Source organism: Antechinus flavipes, chromosome 2 (assembly GCF_016432865.1).
Source record: "Antechinus flavipes isolate AdamAnt ecotype Samford, QLD, Australia chromosome 2, AdamAnt_v2, whole genome shotgun sequence".
In the NCBI taxonomy this organism is placed as follows: domain Eukaryota; kingdom Metazoa; phylum Chordata; class Mammalia; order Dasyuromorphia; family Dasyuridae; genus Antechinus; species Antechinus flavipes.
Window position 1 is genome coordinate 628187974 of NC_067399.1, and position 22817 is coordinate 628210790.

Below are 22817 nucleotides of genomic sequence, written 5' to 3' on the forward strand. Positions count from 1 at the left end.
AACAGTGCACAAAATGGAAATATGGGTAAATAAATTCAAAAGTTTCCCAAGTTCATTTTTTTTTAAAATCGCAAACTAATTCTGTAATGCTAATGATGACTCATTTTGCCACTTACCCCACAGAATTTGGTTGGTGTTTTGGTGGGTATTTGCACCCTACCCCAGCAAGTAACAAGTGTTGCTAGGTAACGCTCATCAGCAGGGATCAGATGCAGTGAGTGGGAGGTTTGCTCCAGTCATGATGTGGTTTTCTTGTTCTAATGGGTAGGTGGCTCACAGCAAAGCTCAATATGAAATACATCTTAGGTCTAACTTGTTTCATGCAAATTCTTTTGCTTGCTATTAAACCAGCTATTTTGGACCAAAGGGGAAGGAACAGAAGGTCTCACTATAAATTAGAGTAACTGGCTCCATTTCTTCTGGCAAATGTTTTCCAAATGACACTGTCCTTTGGATAGATATGCTATTCGAGGACATACAAATAATCAAAGTGTCAAGTTTTATGCCTCTGCTTACTTTGTTTCTATTAAAATAAAATATATTCATTTCATGATTGTCCAAAAAAGCATTTGAAGTACTCCCTTTGGAATAAATCTTTTTCACAAACTGAACAACACACTCTCTCTAACTTCTCCACCACTAAATTTCCTGTAGACAAGTGTTTTTTTTTTCTCTAAACTTAACAGACTCTCCAAAAACAACATTTGTGCAGCTAAGGTGGTCCTATTTTGAAAATGTTTGAATGGATGCCTCCTGTTGTCAAATAAATGCTTTTGAAAATGTATGTTACCGTGAAATATTGACATAACCATAGAAAAGGACCTAAATTCAATGCTAGGAAGCTGGCACATTACTTCTCACATCAGACAATGTAGCGTGCAGCCATTTTCTACATGTCATTTTCCAAAACTGTGAATACATTGTAACCCAAATCTTGTTATAAAGTTATAGAGATCCATTATAATGCTGTTTGACCGATTTGTAAAATTTATAACATTATTTCTTCCCCCAGACTATAAATTACAAAATTGATTAACAGTCTCAGATAGAGTACGTTTAATTTAGAAAGAACCTTGGGTCAAAAAATGTGAATATCCGATTTCTCTACCAGGGATGCTACTAACTAGCTATATGACCTTGCCCAAATAATTTTACTTCTTGATACCTTAATGTTTTTATCTTTCAAATTAGGAAACTAGAAATGATCAGTGTATCTCAAACTATTTTTTGCTTAAAGCACCGTATTGTTCTTTGCCATGAGATCTTAGATGATTATGAAAGTCAAGCAACTTGGCCTTAAAATTGCAAATGTATATTCCACAAAATCTGTGGCATCTATTTCAGATCTCATACAACCTTTGAGAACTACTGGACTAGATTCAGAAAAGGCTCATAAGAAAGTGGGAAGTAGGGTTTTATTCATCACCACTGGGGAAACTGCTCCTGTCAAGTACTGAATTATTTCTTCTTTTTCCCTGTCTTGGCAGAGGACTTATATATTCACCTTCCTCCTGAGCTCCCGAATCTTCATCCCTCCATATGACCTTCTGGCCAAGGTGGGCCAGATCTGTACCAAGCAGAAGCAGCAGATGGAGGCTGAGACAGAAAAGGTAAAGCTTTGAATGATATTGCTCGATTCATCTATCTAGCTTACTTTGATAAGAATGGCCTTTGATTAAGTTCACTTAACGTTTTGCATTTGACAAAGCAAACTGAGGCAGTCATAGACTGAGTCAAAATTTAAGAATGTTAGAGTCAGAGTGAACTACTTAAATTATTTTTGAAAATCCTTTCATTTTGCTGTTGAGAAAACTGAAGCCCAGGAAAAATTTAAAAATCAATCAATGAGCAAACCTTGATTAAGTGCCTACTATGTGCTAAGCAGTAGAGATATCAAGACAAAAACACAATAATCCCTGACTCAAGGAATGAGGGAACACATATAATATATACATATATGTAAACTAGTAACAAGATCATTTAGGAGCAGGGGAGATTGGAGGAAGGAGTGTCTGCAGAAGTAGGAGGCAGTTAGAGAAAGTTTCATACAGAGTGTCACATGATGGCCAGGACTTCTAAAAAACAGAATTAAAGAAGTTGTGCATTCCAGAAATAGGGCAGAGTCAGCACACAAGCACAGAGAAGGGAAAAGGAGTGTCGTGTATAAGAGACCAACTGAAGGCCAGTTTAACTGGACTGAAGGGTGCATGAAGGAAAATAACATGTAATCAATCTGGAAAGGTAGGGTGGTATCAGTTTTCAAAGGGCTTTAAATGCTCCAAATAGGCATTTGCATTTGTAATTAAATGGCAATGAAGAGTCACTGGAGTTTTCTGAGGAGAAGAGTGACATGATCAAACCTGAGTTCCCCAAGACCAGTGATAGTGGCAGAATTGCCACTCTTGATCCCTAAGCTATCATCCCTTCCATTATAATTCAGTTGTCATTCTATCCTAAAATCAAGTACTTTCAGTGTCAAACAGGGGAATCCAGTATTAGCTTTGGGGACAAGCAGAAGGTTAAATTCCATTTCTGCCTCAGGTTTAAAAAGGGGTTGCTCTCTCTAGTCGTAATATTAAAGATTTCATACAACTTGAAGTTGTTTTGTAATAATAGGAATCTAGAAATTAAAGCCTCCAGAAATCTTTGGTATTTTGTTTCCTGTTGACTTCAAAATTTAAGTCTTTCATTTCTCAATAATTCTGGCTTCTCCCAATAAGACCTATAAAGCCAGGGAGAAACATGTGCCCTTCAGGCAGAGTAGACTCATGACTCTTAAAAAGAAGTCTACAAAAATAGAATTCGAAGTCCATGAGGATGATGACCTGATCTTGAAGGTTTTAAGTAAGAAGCAGACTCTGGGCAAAGCAGAACCCTTACCATTTCTTTGCTCTGGGTGTCATCATACAGGGACTGTCCCAGCAAGTCAGGCAGCTTGACAAACATGCTTTTCACAAAGTTTTGTTTTGGTTTGGTTTTTTAAAGTGAACTGCTTTGCATGTTTTTAATAGCAATATGTCCATATATTTTAAGAGTGGTGAACTTTTTTTCCCTTCAGGAGCAATAGAATTGAGCCATAAGAAGAAAGAGTAGAAATGGTCAGTATTTATTGTTCTCCAGCTCAAATTTCAGTCACTCTGCTATGATTAGTTGTTTTTTTGCTTAAAACTCAAAATTTGCTTTTTGATGGAGGAGAAATCACAAAAGTCTTTTTGTGGGTGAAGGGATCAAATAGCTGTGCAGTGGATTTTGATTGAACACATTCCTATCCTGACCTCTGACATGGATGCTTAAAGGCAAACTGATTTTCAATCATGGGGCAGAAAAAGCACCTCTGAACAATAATGCCATCAACTTCACTGACCCTACTAAAGCAGTGATACATAGTAGAAAAGAACCACTCTGTTTGCTTCACATTGTAACCACATATTTTCTTTCTAAAATCTATAAAGACACTGGTCTTGTTATTTCATACTGATTACAGATTGTAGCAGATTATGGCAAACCTAAAGGGAATGGTTCTATTTCTTGCTTCATATTGGAATTTTCAACACAACATGTATGCCATCCTTGGTTCCCATCCAGTGACTGAATCGAATTTCTATTTTACTAGTAAGCCAAATACAAAGTTTGAGGTACTCAGAATAACCAACCAGGATAATCAGGATCACTAGTTTTCTAAAACTGAATGCTGAGAGGTAACTGATAGGAAATGGACATTTCTATCTCTGTATACAGAATAAATGTGGGATCTTGATGCCTCCAGAGCTTCAGAATCTGAGGAAGGCAACAGCTTCTTTCCAGGGAACAAGAGCCTTAGATCATAGAGGCTGAGTCAGTTCAGAACCCCAGGCTTAATCTTAAATCCCTAATTCCCTTTCTGCTCTCATCTAGTTCAATTTGGATTGCAGAAACTAAGTCATATGGACCCCTTTAATTATATGCAAGATAAAATCCTCATGTTTTGCCATCAGGTTTTGGCAAACCTGATTTTGGAAACCAGGAGGATTTTTCCATCTCTTTAGGTCTCTGTGTAAATGTCTTTCTGTCTATTTCTTACTTTCTGTGTTTGTCTCTCCATTTCTGTCTTTGTATCTGTCTCTTTCCATGTCTGTCTCTATATGTGTGTGTCTATATCTTTGTTTCTGTCTTTCTCTAGTTTTGTCTCTCTTATTTTCTCTATGTGTCTTTTCTCTCTCTCTCTCTCTCTGTCTTTCTGTCTGTCTCTTTCTTTCTCTCTGTCTCCATCTCTCTCTCATTTCCTCCATAAGGCACCAAGTTACCATATCAATTCAGCCATCCATGGGCCTTATCTTACTAATAATTATTTAGTATAACTTATCCTTATCTTACTAATAATTTCTTTTATTGACCTATCAACTGAGACCTGGTTTCCACCCTAAAGCCTGAGATAACACACACTTTTCAGAGGAAATGAACACATTTTCCTGCTGTGTGCTCTTTTCTTCTCAATCTTTTTTGGCCCCTGTAGAGATGAAGAAAAGCTACTAAATAATCTATTTCCATTATTATCTCAAAAATCTCTCATGTCCAATCTACTCACAACCAAGATCACTGCTGCTTATCCCATCAAGGTAATTGAGGCCTTCTCATTGAAAAATGGATGGTACACTGAATCTACAATGATAGGAAAAAAAATATTCTTCTAAAACTCTTCCCTAGAGATGGGGGGGCATAGGGAAAAGTAGTTCAGAGCCTTATTCAAAGACTTTGGACTTAATTATAGAGGCAAATGGGACACAAATACCCTGGAAGGCAGTATAATCCAGGAAATATAGAGAGGAACAATACTTTCCTCTCTGCTAAGAGAACAATTATAATAGCCTACCACAGATCTTGGGACAGGAGTCTAAGGAAGGCCATGAGATTCGGTGGGTATAGAGAGAGACAGAGAAGAGAGAGGCCATGTGAATGAGAGATGACTGAAGAACTTTGATGTCAATGTGGTGGGATGCTTGAAACAGCTGCCTAACAAAGTTTTGGTCATTAGTGAAATTCCTCTACTCTCCCCCAAGCCCATCCTCCTACTGGCTCATGCTTCTGCCCAATGCCTTTTTATAAATGACTTGCAAAGAACAATTACAATTGTTAGCTGAGAACTGGTCCCTACACAAAGATTTTCCATCTCCCCTTTCTGTATCTCTTTATGACAACAAATTAAATATAATAGGGGCTTACATTTGCATTCCAAGCTTTGAGCCAAACTTTGAAAGGGGGATCATTTTAACTCACTGCTACCAGAAATGGCTTTGTTTCTATTTTATTATTTTGGGTCACTGGCATCTACTTCTGTCCAAGGTATCTAAGGTCAGGATGGCCAGCTGAATCCCTTCAGTGTGGTGAAATTCCCTGCCCCATTTAAGACCTAAAACTATGAAAATAAGATTTGAATAAAAGCTGTTGAAAATATAAATTGATTTAAAAGTGATAGATAAAGCTACAAAAGGAACCAAGATGGTTAATAGTAAAATTAAAGGATCCTTTGCAAGACTTAAGACACCATACGAGTTTATTGCTCTTATGACATGCCATGAGTTTTCAGATTTCCATGTGAAAAGGGCAATCCTAAGAGTTCCTCACGGGAAATCCCTTATCTCAAGAGCAATTTGGCTGGAAAATGGTTACTTTGACATCTCTCTCATCACCACATTCTCTGTATTAGTAGCACACATTTAAGCTTCTAGTCTCAAAGCCAAACTTTCTAAAGCTCTTTTTCTGGCTCACCAGCTCTAGAGATGCCCTCATCATGCCCTCAGGCTTGTCATGGAATGTTTGTGGTCCAGCCTTTTCTGCCCAACATTTTTAAGGTCTGGAAGGATCATTCCAATCTAGTCTAAATATATGCAAGTAAACAGCTGCCAATCTCTTGATATCCCAGCAGGTTTGCCTTTAACTCCCCTTCCAGCCAGCTGAAAATTACTTACCATCAAAACCTCACCGCAGACCAGGTGTCTCCTCCTTCTAAGAGAAAACTAAAATTTAGAACTAAAGCCCTTGGCCACTTTAGCAAGCTTGTTATATAAGGATCAGGACTTAATACACGCTTATATCTAGATAACATTGAACCATCCTTTCCTTATTTCCCCTAAGCAAGGAAGACTAAATCACTATCACTGGATTCTAACCATTAGAGCTCTCCCAATCCTCTGTGGATAGCAAAGCTGTCTTTGATTCAGGGGACCTAGCTTTTCTTCCTCAAGAAGGTATAAACCACTGTAGGTTTGGGTGCTAGATTCATAAAGCTTGATCCCTTCTTTTTGTCCTCAGAGCTCTTTTGCTTTTCTTAGAAATATAGACCATAGGGCAAGAGATTTAGAGCCATAAAACAGATAAAAGATCATCTAGTGAATATCTTCATTTTACAGATGATCACATTGAGATCTGGTTTTGTCCAAAAGACTAAGTTCTCCTAAATAAGAACTATATTTCCAGCACTTAGCACAGTGCCCCTGGCACATAGTAGGCACATGACAAATTTGCTTGTTGGCTTAATGTTAGGTTCATCATCTTGGTTTTAAAATGTTTTAATAAATATATTTTGCTATAATTGATTTTCTTTGTAATATTGTTATTTTAGTTTATGCATTTAAAAACATGATTCTGAGAAAGAGTCCTCATTTTTCACCAAAGGGATCCTTAACATACCCTAGAGTATGTTTTGTTTGCACTTTGCAGGAACCAAAAAAACCGTTCCCTAAACCTGGATCATCTTAAAAGGGATGTATTGGAACCAAGTTGAACCAGATCATGAGAGCTGATTATTAAAATTTTCAGTATAAGCACATTATATTCTGGAAATTGGCAAACACTCCAAATCAAATCTTGCTTTGATTATTGATGAAGAAAATGTTAATAATATTATAGATTCAGCTTAAAAGTGTGTCAGGCACAAATTCTCTCTTTTTTGAGAGCCAGTTGTTAAATATTTAGCAGCTTAGCACTGCATCTAAATGATAGTCTCATATAACTCTAATGAGACTGGAATCACTGGGTTAAATGTCAGCTTTCCCTTCAGCTTTTATTTCTGGCACTGAGATATGTTGACTGGACAAGACCTGGTAGTTTGCTTCAAAGGCATTTTGTTTAGATGTGTGTAGGAGTATGTACAGAGATGTCCTCCTGGGTTGTAGTTTTTCTTAATAACAAAGAGATAGTCTGGAACACATTCAAAATAAAGCTTTGCACACATTCCTTCTGAGTCGATCTTCCATGGCTTTTCTTGCCTAGTAACAATGAAGCTCAAACACTTCTGCAGTGTGTACATGTGGCTTAACACACTGCTGAGATACAATTGATTTAAGCAACAATTTTTTGTGGATTCTTTTTTTTTTTTCCACCAGCATTTGTCATTGCTCACATCACCTCTTGAGCCCAGCCCAGTCAGAACTTCCAAGCAAGCCCCTCCCTGTAATCAGCTTGCCAGCTCTAAGGTCACTAGATCATTATAACAAATTTTCTTTTATTTCTTCCATCCTTCCTTCCTTCCTTCCTTTCTTCCTTCCTTCCTTCCTTCCTTCCTTCCTTCCTTCCTTCCTTCCTTCCTTCCTTCCTTCCTTCCTTCCTGTCTTCTTTCCTCCCTGCCTTCCTTCCTGCCTGCCCTCCTGTCCTTTCATCCTTCCTCTTTCTCTGTCTTCCTTTCTCTTTTTTCTCTCTTTCTCTTTCTGCTTTTCTCTTTTCTCCATATCTTTCTTTCTTTCTCTCAGGCCAAGCTAAAGTCTTTCACTGCCAAGATTATCCAGCTCCTGAAGGAATGGACTGAGGCATTCCCATATGATTTCCAAGATGAGAAGGTCATGAAGGAACTAAAAGAGATCACTCACAGAATCACACAGTGTGATGAGGTAAGGGAATCTCTCACCCAGTTTCCCTTGCCTTCCAGTCCATTTGGAAAACAAAGCACCTGAATTTCCTGAAGATTTTCTAAACCGTGTGAGGAGGGTGGGGTATACAGGGTTTGGGGCTTTTCACACAGAGAAAGCATTTGTTTCCATGGTCACAAACTGTCGTGTGGGTAATTTTCCAAAATTGATTCAGTGATTGAGACCAGACCAGAGATTAGCAAAAGCTCAGTTCAACTAATCCCCCATCTTTCAGAAAACAATTCAAAATCCGTATCTTACAAAGAATAAAAGTCATAGGATCACAGAATTTGGAACTGGAAGGGGGAATATCTAATTCAATTCCCACATTTTATAGATGAGACATTGAGGGACAAAGAGTTGGAGACATTTGTCCTAGGTTCTATTGGAATCTAAGTTTCCTTGACTCCCGATCCACTCTCTTTTTCTGCTAGAGAAGTATCTTTAATACTGTACATATAATACACTTTGCAAAACTTTAGAAGGGATAGGGGGAATATTAAACATCCAGGAGATCAGATGGGTAGTCTCAAAAAATAACACTAGCTTGAAATCTGAAAGACCTGAGCTTCAGACATTTATTAGCTATATGAATGGTCCAAGTCATTGTACCACTCAAACTTCAGTTTCTTTATCTATTAAGTGGTAATAATAATAGTATCACATGTTTACTCTACATTGGATTGCTTGCTGTCTAGAGGAAGGGAGAGAGGGAAAGAGGAAAAAAAATTGGAACACAAGATTTTACAAGGATGAAAGTTGAAAACTATCTTTGCATGTATTGGGAAAAATAAAATATTATTTAAATAATAATAATAATAGCACCTCCTTCACAGAGTTGTTAGTTTCAAATGATGTAAAATATGTAGAGTTTAACAGACCTTATAATGCTTTACAAATGTTAGTTATTATTATTATAAGTGTAGGTAGACAGAAATAAGCATTTATATTTATAATAAATTTTTTTCACACCATTTCAAAATTTACTACCCTGTATAAAGTTGATCATTATCAAGTCCATTTTATAAGTAAATCAAGTTTCAGACATGTTAAGTGATGTCCTTTAAATCACAAAGTTAGTAGCAATATCAGGATTAGAACTTAAAACTTTTGACTCTCAAGATTTGGGCCTTTTCCATTACACTATTTTGATGGAATTAAAATATGAAGATCAAAAGGAAAAGGGAACCAAAAACTGGATTTAGTTCAATAATCAGGTTCAAAGGATGCTGATAAGGGCTGCCAGGAACCATCAGAGCATCATGGATGAAAGGCAAAAGGAAAGCCTCATTAGGGATGTGGAGTGGAGGGAATCTATATAGAGAGAACTCTGCAACTTCAAGGGAACATAAAGAAATATATGATAGGTGTGACTCACCCAACAGACCACTAGGGCATGTGCTCTGGAGGGAAGAGCAGAAATAGGGTCCTTGCCACCATGGCTCTTTTTGACCCCATTATCACCACAAATTTTATATTCCTCAAGTTGGCTACTTATTTATTAGTGTCTGGTCCTCAATGATTCAAGATTGCTATTTATCCCTTCCAACTTAATTTCCTGATGAGACTCCTACAGCAGCACCTATAAAACAACAGAAAACAAGGTCAAATCTAACCTGGTATACTAGCTGTTCACCTCTGGGCCAATCATTAAACATCTCAAAGTCTCAATTTCCTCATCTCTAAAATGGGAATAATGATCATTGCATTCCTTATTTCACAAGGTTGTTGTGAGGAAATTATACATGCAAGTTAGAAGTATGAAATGAGATTTTTAACAGCTGCTATCTTTTCAGTTTTGCCATTCTTTAGACTAAGAAAGGATGGCTTTGTGGAAGCAGTCAACAGAAAGGCAATAATCATCCTGAGTGAAGGTGTCATATTAGGTCTCACAATAGACAAACTCTAGAAGGTCAGAATTGCTGGTTCTAAATAAGTAGAGATTCTGGGCAAATTGGAAGCCCAGAACCCAAGTAAATGAGATGTAGGTGAGTTTTTGGCAGATGCTCTTGGTGGCTCATTCAGGTAGATTCCCTGGCACAGGAGCATGTCTCAGAGATTAGTTACTGAGTAGAGATTAAGGCCCATTTCTCACACAAACTCTGAGACTGTTCCTTCACCACTAAGTAAAAGCATCAGCACAAAACAGCCTTACCCCTTCAGCAAAGGAATCTCCTTAATCATTATGAAGGAAAACCTCCAGGGAGGCAGGAAACAAAGCCATGTTAAGAACTAAGCTATAAAAAAGAAATCTCCAGGTATAGAAGTAATTCTAGAAATGGAGGAGCAAGACCATCTTGGTATGAGCTGCCTTTTATTTAGTTCTTTGTAAACATATCTAGCTCACTGGGTCTTTATAACTATGCTTTTAGGGATGGGAGGTAGGGGTATGCTAAGGAGGAAACTGCCCAACACCATTCAGCTTCTCTTGCTAATAACAAGCAGTTGGTCACTTGTTAATTCATAAATCACTATACTTGACTCCTGACACCTGGAATTAGCTGTGAGTCCAATTCATTGGTAATGTTTATTCATTTGCTTCCAAAGTTTCCTCTCATTTTTGAGGTTAGACTCAAAGGAAAAAAAAAAAAAAACTTGAAAAAGAGTGTTCAACTTTTATCCTATCCCAGGCACTTTTTCATCCTTTATCTCAGCCCACAGTGCTAGATTTCTCATGTGCTCATACATTCATTATAACTTAAAATCAATTGGTTAACTGCCAGAGCAGTTTACAGAGAGATACTTCTCCATTATAATCTGATTTTTGACTCGTGATAAATCAGCTCTGCATTATCATTCTTTGATTTGCCTAGGGAAACCACTGTTATGTAATGTGAAAGCTTGTTTTATTGAAGGTAGAAAATTGAGGGTTCAGTCACCACTATTAGGTAGACCTGAGATCCCCCCCCCAAAAAAAAAGTTGTCAATCACACCTCTGGCTCAGGAACATTAAAATTCAAAGCAAATAAAAGCTAAGCAGCTGGAATAAGAACATGAGCTTGAATGATGGTTGTTCACATAAGAGAGATGGAACTTAATTCTGATTATGATTTGGTAAGTACTTCATTCTCAGATTCTGGGCATAAATAGCATATCATATTCCATTTTCAAAGTTAGTATAAAAAGATATAGGAGGGTCCTTTGTTTCCAGAAGGCTGCATTATTTTGTTTTGTTTTGTTTTGTTTTGTTTTCTCCCACCACCATTTCCATCTCTCACTACTGATGGGTTCCCCTCCTCTGCCAGGAAAAATGCTGGGACTGGCCTTCTGCCAGGACAGGTGGTGACTAGCTGCTGAGCTTCAATGAGCATGCTTCTGACTCCTGCCATTCTCAATCCCTAGAGAGGGTCAGCTTCAGGAATTTGTCCAAAATGCATGCACACAGATAAGAGAGAAGCCCTGAGGCTAGCTCCAGGCAGAGTACCAGCTGTTGTCAAGCACCTCCCAAGCAGGAACGGAATTTCACTGATGGAGGTCTCTCCATTTCCTATTCCCCAAGGTCCAGCTTCTCCCTTATACCCCAGCTTGTGATCATTACCATGTAAGATGTTGGCAGCTTCACGGAGTGAGGAGAGGATGGGGGTATTGGAAGGCAACCTCTGACTTACTAACTATATGGAAATGGGCAAATCATTTACCCTTTTGAAGGCTATGTTATCTCCTCTGTAAAGTAGAGATAATAATACCCACAGGACTGTTGTGATGATCAGCTGAGATAATGTAAAGTTTTCACAAACTTTAAATAGCTAGTAGTAGTAGTAGTATTAGCAGGGGAAGATATAATGATAAAAGTATACCTTTTTATTTTATTTTAATGAGTACCAATATATCTAGTCCTCCACTTAACACTGTGATAGATATGGGATGATTCATCTACCTTTAAAGAACTTAGAATCTTACTGAGATCAAATAATAGAAATATGAAACAGAATATATAAATATAATTAAAGTGCTCAATTGCATGATTCTGGAAGGGAACAATTAGTAATATCAGAGAATGATAAAGAAATTCTCAGGAAAAAATTGTCATAAAAAGGGACTTGAAGGTTTGGTAGACTTTGAATATGTAGGGAAGAGGACAGTCACTATGGGGAAAAGAGAAAAACATAAATAGAGTCTGGAATGTGTATGAGCTGTGTAGGGAGATAACAAGAAAGTCAGACTACTCTATGTTGGGAAATAGTTGAATAGATGGTTGGTAAAGCAGAGGTTAAATTGTTTAGATCTAGTATGGTAAACAAAAAGGAGTGCTATAGATTCAGTTCAGAAAAGTCTTAGAGTCTTTTTTATTTTTTTTTATATATTATTTTTTATTTTTTAATTAAAGCTTGTTATTTACAAAACATATGCATGGGTAATTTTTTCAATATTGATCCTTGCAAAACCTTTTGTTCCAAATTTTCCCCTCCTTTCCCACCCCCCCACCTCCTCCTCTAGCTGGCAGATATTCCAATACATATTAAATATGCTAAAATACATGTTAAATCCAATCTATGTATACATATTTATACAGTTATCTTGCTGCACAAGAAAAATCAGATCAAGAAGGAAGAAAAAAAAAAGCTGAGAAAGAAAACAAAATGCAAGCAAATAACAACAGAGAAAGTGAGAATGCTATGTTGTGTTCCACAATCTGTTCCTACAATTCTCTCTCTGGGTGTAGATGACTCTCTTCATTACTGAACAAGTGGAACTGGTTTGAATCCTCTCATTGTTAAAGAGAGCCACGTCCATCAGAATCGATCGTTATATAGTCTTGTTGTTGCTTGTAGAACTGATGTTCTAGTTTTGTTCATTTCACTTAGCCTTAGTTCATGTCAGTCTCTCCAAGCCTCTCTGAAATCATCCTGCTGGTCATTTCTTACAGAACAATAATATTCCATAACATTGATATATCACAATTTATTCAGTCATTCTCCAATTGATGGGCAACCATTCAGTTTCCAGTTTCTTGCCACAATGAAGAGGGCTTCCACAAACATTTTTGCACATATGGGTCCCTTTCCCTCCTTTAAGATCTCTTTGGGATATAAGCCCAGTAGAAACAAGTCTGGATCAAAGGATATGCACAGTTTGATAACTTTTGGGGCATAATTCCAGATTGCTCTCCAGAATGGTTGGATCCTTTCACAGTTCAATGCATCAGTGTCCCAATTTTCCCACATCCCTTCCAACATTGGTCATTATTGTTTCCTATCATCTTAGCTAATATGACAGATGTGTAGTGGTATCTTAAGAGTTGTTTTAATTTGCATTTCTCTGATCAATAGTGATTTAAAGTACCTTTTCATGTAACTACAAATAATTTCAATTTCTTCATCTGAAAATTGTCTGTTCATATATTTTGAAAGTCTTAGTGTCTTATTCAGAATAAATTAGTAAAGGAAAGAAGGAAAAAAATCAATTTGAAAGCTGTTTTAGAAATCCAAAGGTGATGAGAGCCTTGGTGAAGGTGGCAACATTAGGGAGTAGGAAAAAGCGGGGTGGGAGGAATTAGAGAGAGATTTCCAAGCTATCTGGAACAACCTTCCCTCCTTCACTAATAAATGTGTAATAACAAAAGATTTGATCACAAATATTCTTCAGATAGGAGGCAATGTTGTCACACCAATATCTTATCTACTATAATCTCTATCTACCAAAGAGTTCTCATGGTTTGTTTAATAGATTTGTTCTCCCTTTCCTCTTAGGAGAATGGAACAGTGAAGACAACAATCACTCAGATGACCCAGAATCTCATCCTGTCCCTTACTACCAGGAACCAGTTCCAGGAGATAAGGGAGAAGTTCCGCCAGCCTGTAACAGACAAAGGGACTATTCTGAAGTCAAAGCCCCAGGCAGCTCAGAAGGATATCCTAAATGTGTGTTGTGACCCACTCATTCTGGCCCAGCAGCTCACCCATGTAGAACTGGTCAGTGTTTTGCCTTCTCTTCATCCACAACCCTCTCATCAGCTTATAACTTCAAGGTTATAGTCCCCCTCCAGCTCCCAAAAAGTTTGTATAAAAAAGTTTTGAGGATGAAGTTCTAGATTAAATTCATTCACATCTATGTCTATCTGTATATCAACTTCCATCTCTGTCATCCATCTCTCTGTATATATACATACATATATATATATATATATATAAAACATAAAACATATATACAACATTTAGTGTTTCTAATGCCTGAAAAGATCATTAAAATCAACAGAGTTGAACCAGAAAAATAGGCCGCCTGAAGAAAAAGTTAAGTAAAGATGATGCCCCACATAGCCTATTCCCAAACAGCTCCATGCAATGTTAAAGGATTTCAACAAAAAATGGATAAATTCATTTCTGTGGCTTCTGGGCTTTATGTTGAGATTTAATTTAGGAAACAATAAAGCTTTACCTCTGAAGAATTGGCCCTAACAAGAGAGGGAAAAAAAGCTTAAGGACTCTGAACCTCACATGGAGAATAAGTTAAATGCAAGGTTCTTAAGGGTCAAGGACTTCACTAGGATTTGGAGAATTTCAGAACTGGCTGGCCCAAGAATATCAGGCCACAGAATAAGGAAGGAGTGGGTTCCTGGAATTATGAATTTTTCTAAATATCCCTGTATAACAGATTCAGAAAGACCTCAGGAATCATGTGAATCATCTTCACAACAACCCTGATAGATGCCCATCCATCTACTTAAAACATTTTCAGTGATGGAGAGCTCTTTAATGAGATAGTCCATCCATGTTTGGGTGCCTCCAATTGTTAGAAAATTCTTCCTTTTACTGAGAAATCTTCTTTTCTACTATTTGTTCCTAATTTTCCCTCTCTAACAACCTCAAAATAATTTCAATCATTCTTTCAAATTATAGGCCTTTGAAGACAATATGTATCCTTAATTCTTCCCTCAATCATTTCTCCTAACTTACAGATTATTTCCTAGCCTGGTCCCTTTGAAAATATCAGGACTGGTGCCCAAATCTGAATGCAATATCCCCAGGATATGATCTTAGTAGTACAGAGTACATTGGAATTTTTATTTCCCATCATTTGAACATTATACATTTAGTTATTCAGATTTAGATTTTATTCTCTCTCTCTCTCTCTCTCTCTCTCTCTCTCTCTCTCTCTCTCTCTCTCTCTCTCTCTCTCTCTCTCTCTGTCATGTCATATGTCCTAATCTCCTTTTTTCTCCATTTCTATTCCAGGAGAGAGTCAGCAACATTTATCCTGAGGATCTGATGCAGATAGTCAGCCACATGGACTCTCTAGATAATCATAAGGTGGGTCTTTTTTTTAACCAAGGTGTATAATTTGGGGATCATCTTCCTGCTTTTTGTAGACCTATGCAGGAACTGGGCACTGAGTTACACAGAATTTGTCCTTCAGATCCTCAAGAGAAGGTTCTATTCTTACACCGTGCAAAGACTGTTTAAAACCAAGCTTGGAGATATACTTTCCCCATCCCAGGCCTGCTCAAAATGACACAATTTTTGACACAGAAGGAATTTTTTCAGCTTGAGACATGGACTTTGGAAGCTAGAGTACAGAAAAGATTGGTTTCTCTCTTTGAATAAAAAAGATCTCTCAATCTCCTTTGTGCTTTAAATAATATGCATATGTTAAGGATTACACAAAAATGCTTTTGCTTAAACCCAAAAATTAAATATGAAAAGTCAAATATATTTTTCCCTGCTCATTAATAGGTTTTCAATAGGTTTGATCTCTGACATTGGTTGGTATTATGAATTATATCTTTCTTTTGGTAACATTACTAGGCCCCATAAAAGACATCAAGCCAAGACCAAGAAATAGAAATGGGTCATACCTGGTAGGATAGAAATGGATGAAGGGAGGGCTAATTCCTTAATTTAATGGGTATGCCTTTTTCCTCCTTTAAAAACACTTCAGGCTTACTCCACCATTCATTGACATCCAGTCAATTTGTTAGCTGGGTCTGAAAGAATCAGTACAGTGTTGGAATCTTGTTTGATGTCAGAATTGGAGAACGAAAGGATAGTTGCCTGGGGTAAAGGTGACTGGGCCTACTTAGGAAAGGGAGGGACTATATCATGCTATACAAGAACAACAAATCCTACAGTTCTTTCCTTTTTTGTTTTATTTTTATTGAAGCTTTTTGTTTTCAAAACACATGCAAGGATAATTTTTCAACACTGACCTTTGAAAAACCTTACATTCCAATCCCCCCACCCTTTTCCCCTACTTTCTCCCCTGGATGACAAGTAATCCAATATATGTTAAACATGATAATATATATATATATATATTATATATATTTTATATATATATATATAAATCGAATATAGCCATACATATTTATACAATTATCTTGCTGCACAAGAAAAATCATATCAAAAAGGAAAAAAATGAGAAAGAAAATAAAATTTGAGCAAACAACAAGAAAGAAGTGAAAATGTTACTATAGTTCTTTCCAAAGGAAACAGAGATTCATGGAAATGTGAGGGAAAGATCTCCTCCTTAACCACAGATATCTTTTCTCTATCCTTCCCAACTCTAACCCATTTTTTTCCCCCAAAAGGCCCTTTGCCCTCATATGAAACTTGCCACTCTCCCTGGGTAAGGCCAGACGAATTATATCTTGTGATAAAATGAAAGAGTTCTGAATTCCTTTCTCAAGACCTAGGACTGATTTCTGATCTCTTATCTTTCAGTGCCGAGGGGATGTCACCAAGACTTATACTCTAGAGGCCTATGATAATTGGTTCAACTGCCTGAGCATGCTGGTGGCCACAGAGATTTGCAGGGTAAATAGTTATTCCTGTCAGATCTGTGTTCTGAACAAGAGTGATTTTCCATATGCTATGACATATATCACCCTGTCCCAGAAGTAGATTATCCCCCATCTCACTACATAATAAATATAATATATATTATATATAATAATAATATAATAAATTATATAGCAACAAAATAAATAAAACATAAACCTTTCATATACACAAGATAGAAATGTTCTCCCTACTTGTCAAAATACTATTTATCTTAAGACACAACTCGTTTTCAACTTTCACATTTCTCCAGAAGTTTCCTGAGTAAAACACCCACATTAATTTCTGCCTTTTCAGTCTACCATAGTATAGCTATGTGGCAGAAGAAAGCAGACCTTAGATAATAACTAGTTGTGTGAGTTTGGACATGTGACTTAACCCCTTTTGCCTCAGTTTTCTCAACTGTAAAATAGGAATGATAATAGTACTTATCTCCTAAGGTTGTTTCGAAGATCAATTGAGATAATATTTGTAAAATGCTTAACACAGTGACTGGCATGTAGTAAGCACTACATAGTACAAGTTGTTATTGTCATTATTATTCCCTTTTGTTTCCCCCCCTTTTAAAAAAGAATTTAGGGACCAAGGGCAGCTAGATAGCACAGTAGAGAGAATACCTGTCCTGGAACCAGGAGGACCTGAGTTCAAATCCAATCTCAGACACTTAACATTTTCTAATTGTGTGATCCTGGACAAGTAACAGCCCCAATTGCCTGACCAAAAAAAGAAAAATAAAGATTTGGGGAACCTGATTCCTTCCCACTCTGGGCACTTTTAAGGCATGCAATCTGGCACTGCTTTGTGTGGTGTATGAGTTTTATTTCTCTGATAAATCGGTTAAAGAAAGAGATTGTGTTATTATACTTTTCTTCTCTCCCATGGCCTTAGTCCAGTTTTGGTCACTCAGTGGATGCTTAATGAGTGTGTGTCAGTCCAAAATCTCATCACTAGAAATGAGCAGGATAAAATGGACCTGAATCAGCACACAGGGGCTAATGTGTTTATCTTGCACAGGCCTTATACTGGTTTGGTGCCAGAAGACAAAGGTGGGCATGTGCAGCAGTGACAGTAGCTTCTAGTTCCAGGATGCCAAGAACCCCTCCTAGGAGTTAACCTTTGGTGTGGGCGGGAAATTGCTGACACTTTCCTGCAGCCAGATGGATTATTTTACAATTGGATGGGGAGGGCTGCCTGGGGAACACCCCATCCCTGGAAAAATAAATCCAAACTGACCCTCCCTGTTTCCTCTCTGGCCTTGAGCCTGCTCCTTCGAGAATACTGTTTGGACCATGATTGTTGAGGACCTAGCTAGTTGTATTAAAATGATCCCTTCTTCCCCACTTTGAAGAAACTTCAGTGAATCTATCTAATCTTATTTACCTCTGGAACTATGAATATATGCTTAGATCTTACATATAGTATCTAGGTATTACATTTTTTTACAATCTAGAATTGGTTTATTAGTCTTAAAATGAGATCTTTGAATGGGAAAAAATGCCATTTGCTCAATAGCCTTAATAAACCACATTCAGGTTTTTCCAGTACATTTGGTGGGGGTGGGGGTGGGGGTGGGAGTGAGGGGATGACCTATATTTGAACCAATATAATAAATATATTAGAAAAATATATTAGAAAAACAAATGAACTTCATATTCTTCTAATTCCTCTAATCAGTCTCCATAGAGACATCTCAGGGAGAGAAAATAAAGATTAATTACAATATTCTCTCTATGTGTCACAGAACAGAAGTTGTAGCAGCTGTAGTTTGAATGTACTGGCCTTCTGAAAGACTTAGCTGGAAACTCTTTCTTTCCTTCAGGTGGTAAAGAAAAAGCAAAGAACAAGAATGGTGGAATTCTTCATTGATGTGGCAAGAGAGTGTTTCAATATTGGGAATTTTAATTCCATGATGGCCATTATCTGTGAGTACACAGCCTTCCCCACCATATCCTGCCACCTTCTGGCAACACTTAAAATCTCTCATCCTTTCATTTCAGTCCCAGTCCAAGACTTCCTGGGAGGCTAGGTTGCATTAACTTTTGAGCTAAGCTGGAAGCTCTTCATTTCCCCCAGTTCTGGGGGGATTTTCTTTATCAGTATTCCCTCTCTCCCACTTAAACGGTCTGAATTAAAGCACCTCTCCTTTCATAGACTATATTGGCATTTTCATTGGAAAACTGTCCTTTGTACTGATCCCCTGGTACTTTTCTCCTTTTTGCAGCTGGTATGAACCTGAGTCCAGTGGCAAGACTAAAGAAAACATGGTCCAAAGTCAAGACTGCTAAATTTGATGTTCTGGAGGTATGTGATGAGTTGCTGAGCATAGTGCCTAAGAAAGAGCTAATAGTAATTTGTAAAAGAAGGGCAACTATGGTCTTTTGGAACATGGCTTCTTAAACTTTTTCCACTCTCAATTCCTTTTCATCCAAGAAATTTTCACATGACCCCAGGTATACGGTTTAATATATAAATATTAAATATAAATATAAATATAATATTTAATATATAAAATAGTTATACAAATCAAACATTTACTGATAAATCATAATTTTGTGACCTACATTCAACTATGAGATTCCATATGGGGTTGTGAACTACAGTTTAAGAAGCTGAGTTCTAAAATAGGATGAATCCTGAACCAGCCATCAAGAAAGCAAGCTATTATGGGTTTCCCTACGGCAAATCCTCACAGGATCTCTCCATATACGCTGACTTTGGAGTTTTGATAACTTAGCCTAAAAGAAGCATTCATAGGCATCTTCTATGTTTTTAGGATAAAACGAAGAATACATAGAGAGCTAAAAATTACCTCACCTTCTATCCCCAGGCCTCTTCTATTAAATGGATAATGCTGAAAATTCCATCATTACTACTTCATTCCTTTTGATCATTTGTAATGTATAAATAGCATTGGAGGGTAACACTTGATGATGACATCAGTATTAACAATCTGCTGTAAAGGAAGAATTTGAGGACAAGTGTTGATGACAATGGGCTGACAGGAGAGCTCATAAGAGTATTTTGTTATCCCTAGGATCTAGGGGAAGAAATTAAACAAGATAGATGATGAAGTGGGGAGTCTATTTCTGAAGGTTTTTTATCTACTTCATCATTTGCCAAGCCAGTTTTGTATCTATATCTCCCTAGCAACTGCTTTGACTTTGTACAAGGAAATCCCCATCCTCAGTGTACTCAGAAATTTATTCTTTTTTCTCTCTCTCTTCCTTCCTTCCTTTCTTCCCTCTTTCCTTCCTTTCTTTCTTCCTTCCTTTCTTTCTTTCTTTTTTCTTTCTTTCTTTCTTTCTTTCTTTCTTTCTTTCTTTCTTTCTTTCTTTCTTTCTTCTTTCTTTCTTTCTTTCTTTTTTTCTTTCTTTCTTTCTCCTTTCTTCCTTCCTTTCTTTCTTTCTTTCTTTCTTTCTTTCTTTCTTTCTTTCTCTTTCTTTCTTTCTTTCTTTCTTCTTTCTTTCTTCCTTCCTTCCTTTCTTTCTTTCTTTCTTTCTTTCTTTCTTTCTTTCTTTCTTCCTTCCTTCCTTTCTTCCTTTCTTTTTTTCTTCCTTCCTTCCTTCCTTCCTTCCTTCCTTCCTTCCTTCCTTCCTTCCTTTCTTTCTTTCTTCCTTCCTTTCTTTCTTTCTTTTTTTCTTTCTTTCTTTCTTTCCTTTCTTTCTTTTTTTCTTTCTTTCCTTTCTTTCTTTCCCTTTTTTTTTCTTTTTTCCCCTGTTTTTTCTCAGAATTCACTATGAGTTTTCATTTCCTTCCCTATGATTCACAATGAAAGACTGCCCTCTAGTGGCAGGATCTGAGATCAGATCAAGGTTAGTTTTCTTCCCCCAGATAACAGACTAGAGAAAATTTCCATAAGCCAGTCTTGTCTAGTTAAGAGAAAGAGGAATCAAGTGTTCAGCCATGAAGACATGGAAGAAGGAAAACCTTGAGGTATAGAACTTGAAAGACTCAGAGAAGGACTTTTGGTTCATGTCCTTTCCTTCCCACTTGCAGCACCACATGGACCCATCCAGCAACTTCTGCAACTATCGAACTGCTCTGCAAGGGGCTGCCCAGAGGTCCCAGACTGCCAATAGCAGCAGGGAGAAGATAGTCATCCCAGTTTTCAATCTCTTCATCAAGGACATCTACTTCCTGCACAAAATACACACTAATCGCCTGCCAAATGGTCAAATAAACTTCAAGGTGAGCCCAGGGAGTTTTCAGTAAGAAATATTCACACTGTGTAATAAAGGGAATAAAATAAAGTTGTGAGGTATTGTAGAGGTTATTTCGAACAGTCTTTACTCAACATGAATCACTTCTATAATGCTGTAAGGAGACTGAAAGCACCAATCAGAATGCTGGATAGATAATAAGTGAACACTGGAAGAAATAATCAAGCCCTAGGATAGATGTCATTAAACCTAAGTATAATCTGAGCATTTCAAGAAGGGCAAAATCATTGTTGGCTAGACAAATCTTAGAGATTATGTAAAATAAGATGTGTGCTCAAGGAATAATATTTGACAGAGAGAAAAGTGGAAGGAATTTGGGGTTGGGAAAGGAAAGATGAATGAGTCGATTTTGTGACCAAAGATAGAAAAAAAGTGAATGAATGTCAAAGTGACATAGTAGAAATACAACTAAATTTAAACCCAGAAGACCTGGACATGAATTCACTGCGACTCATTATTTGTACCTCTTAAAAGTCTAATCTATTAAGTCAATTTTCTGATCTGACAAGTGAGAGTTAGAATGTATATTCTCTAGGGTCCTTTTAGGATTAGAGGATGAAAGATTTAACACTGGAAAAGACCTTAGAAACCAACAAGTCCAACTCTTTCCGATTGAGGTTAAATAATTTGCTCAGGATCGTGCAGGAAGGAAGGATCTAAAACAAGGTTGGCACTGTATCTACTGTACCACATAGCTTCTAAGTCTTTAAGCAAAATAATGATAATGACGGCAATGATGATAGCTCACATTTATATAGCAATTTAAGATTTTCATCATGTCATTTGATCCATATAGACAATCTTTGAGGGAGATGCTGTAATTTCTCCCATTTTATAAATAAGAAAACAGGCTCAGAGAAGTTGTGACTTTTTCAGAATCACAGTCAATACATGTCACATGCTGGATTTAAAGCTAGTTTTTAAAAAACCCAGTCCTCAATCCATGATGCTATGGCTCTATTACCATTAATTGGTACATGGGCCTGGAAGGACAAGAGGAAAAAGTAGAGGAAGATAAAGTAGGTAGTAAGGTAGTTCCAGAAAGAATTCATTCCTATCCTTGCCAGGGCAGTGGGATGGTACAGTGGATAGAGCATTAAGTCAAGAAAATTCATCTGAGTTTTAATCTGATTTTAGACACTTCCTAGCTGTGTGACTCTGGACACATCACTTAATGCTGTTTGCCTCAATTTCTTCATCTGCAAAATAAGCTGGAGAAAAATGGCAAACCATTCTAGTATCTTTGCCCAGAAAATCCCAGATGGGATCATGTAAAGTCAGACATGAGTGAAATGACTGAACAGCAATAATATCAACAACATAATGTGGGGATTGCTAAGAGACATAGTGGATTACTTAAATCAAGAATATCTAAGTTCAAATCTGGCCTCAAACTTGACCCTGGACAAATCACTTAATTCCAATTGCGTCTTAAAAAATAATACTGTGCATAAAACTTTAAAGGATTTAGAAATATATGACTGAGTCCCATCCAGAGTTTGACGCAGATAAAAAGTGAAACACAAACATAGGCAAGAAATCTGGTCTGAGAACATCTTTCCTAAGGATTTAAATGAACAGATATAAATCCATTCCAGGTTGCAGTAGGAAAAACAATATGGGCTTGAGTAGTCAGGGAAAGTTTTGTGGAGTAGATTGGATTCAATTTAGGTCCTGAAGATTAAACAAGGTTTGGAAATGTGGAGAAGAGTGGAAGGGAATTCTTCGAGAAGGAAACAGATAGAGAGGTGAGAATATGTACAGAGATTAGGCAAGGGGAGAGTAAGTTGGAGTGAGAACAAAGAGAAGTATTTTAAATGTCAAGCTAGTATTGAGAGTCTCATCTACCACCACTATGAGAGAGAGAGAGAGAGAGAGAGAGAGAGAGAGAGAGAGAGATTTTTTTATAGATGAAGATCCAGGATGTTATGCTTTTCCCAGGA

At 37.2% G+C, this 22817-nt stretch overlaps 1 protein-coding gene across 3 annotated transcripts in view; it reads left to right on the forward strand.

The window, feature by feature from the left end:
- RASGEF1A (RasGEF domain family member 1A) overlaps window positions 1-22817 on the forward strand; it is a 342873-nt gene that overhangs the window by 315565 nt on the left and 4491 nt on the right. For all 3 annotated transcript variants that reach the window (XM_051981999.1, XM_051982000.1, XM_051981998.1), the window contains exons 3-10: window positions 1488-1610; window positions 7725-7862; window positions 13571-13792; window positions 15053-15127; window positions 16538-16630; window positions 18474-18576; window positions 18876-18955; window positions 20651-20842. In XM_051981999.1, coding sequence (XP_051837959.1) covers window positions 1488-1610; window positions 7725-7862; window positions 13571-13792; window positions 15053-15127; window positions 16538-16630; window positions 18474-18576; window positions 18876-18955; window positions 20651-20842 — 1026 coding nt within the window. The remainder of the gene's footprint in view (window positions 1-1487; window positions 1611-7724; window positions 7863-13570; window positions 13793-15052; window positions 15128-16537; window positions 16631-18473; window positions 18577-18875; window positions 18956-20650; window positions 20843-22817) is intronic.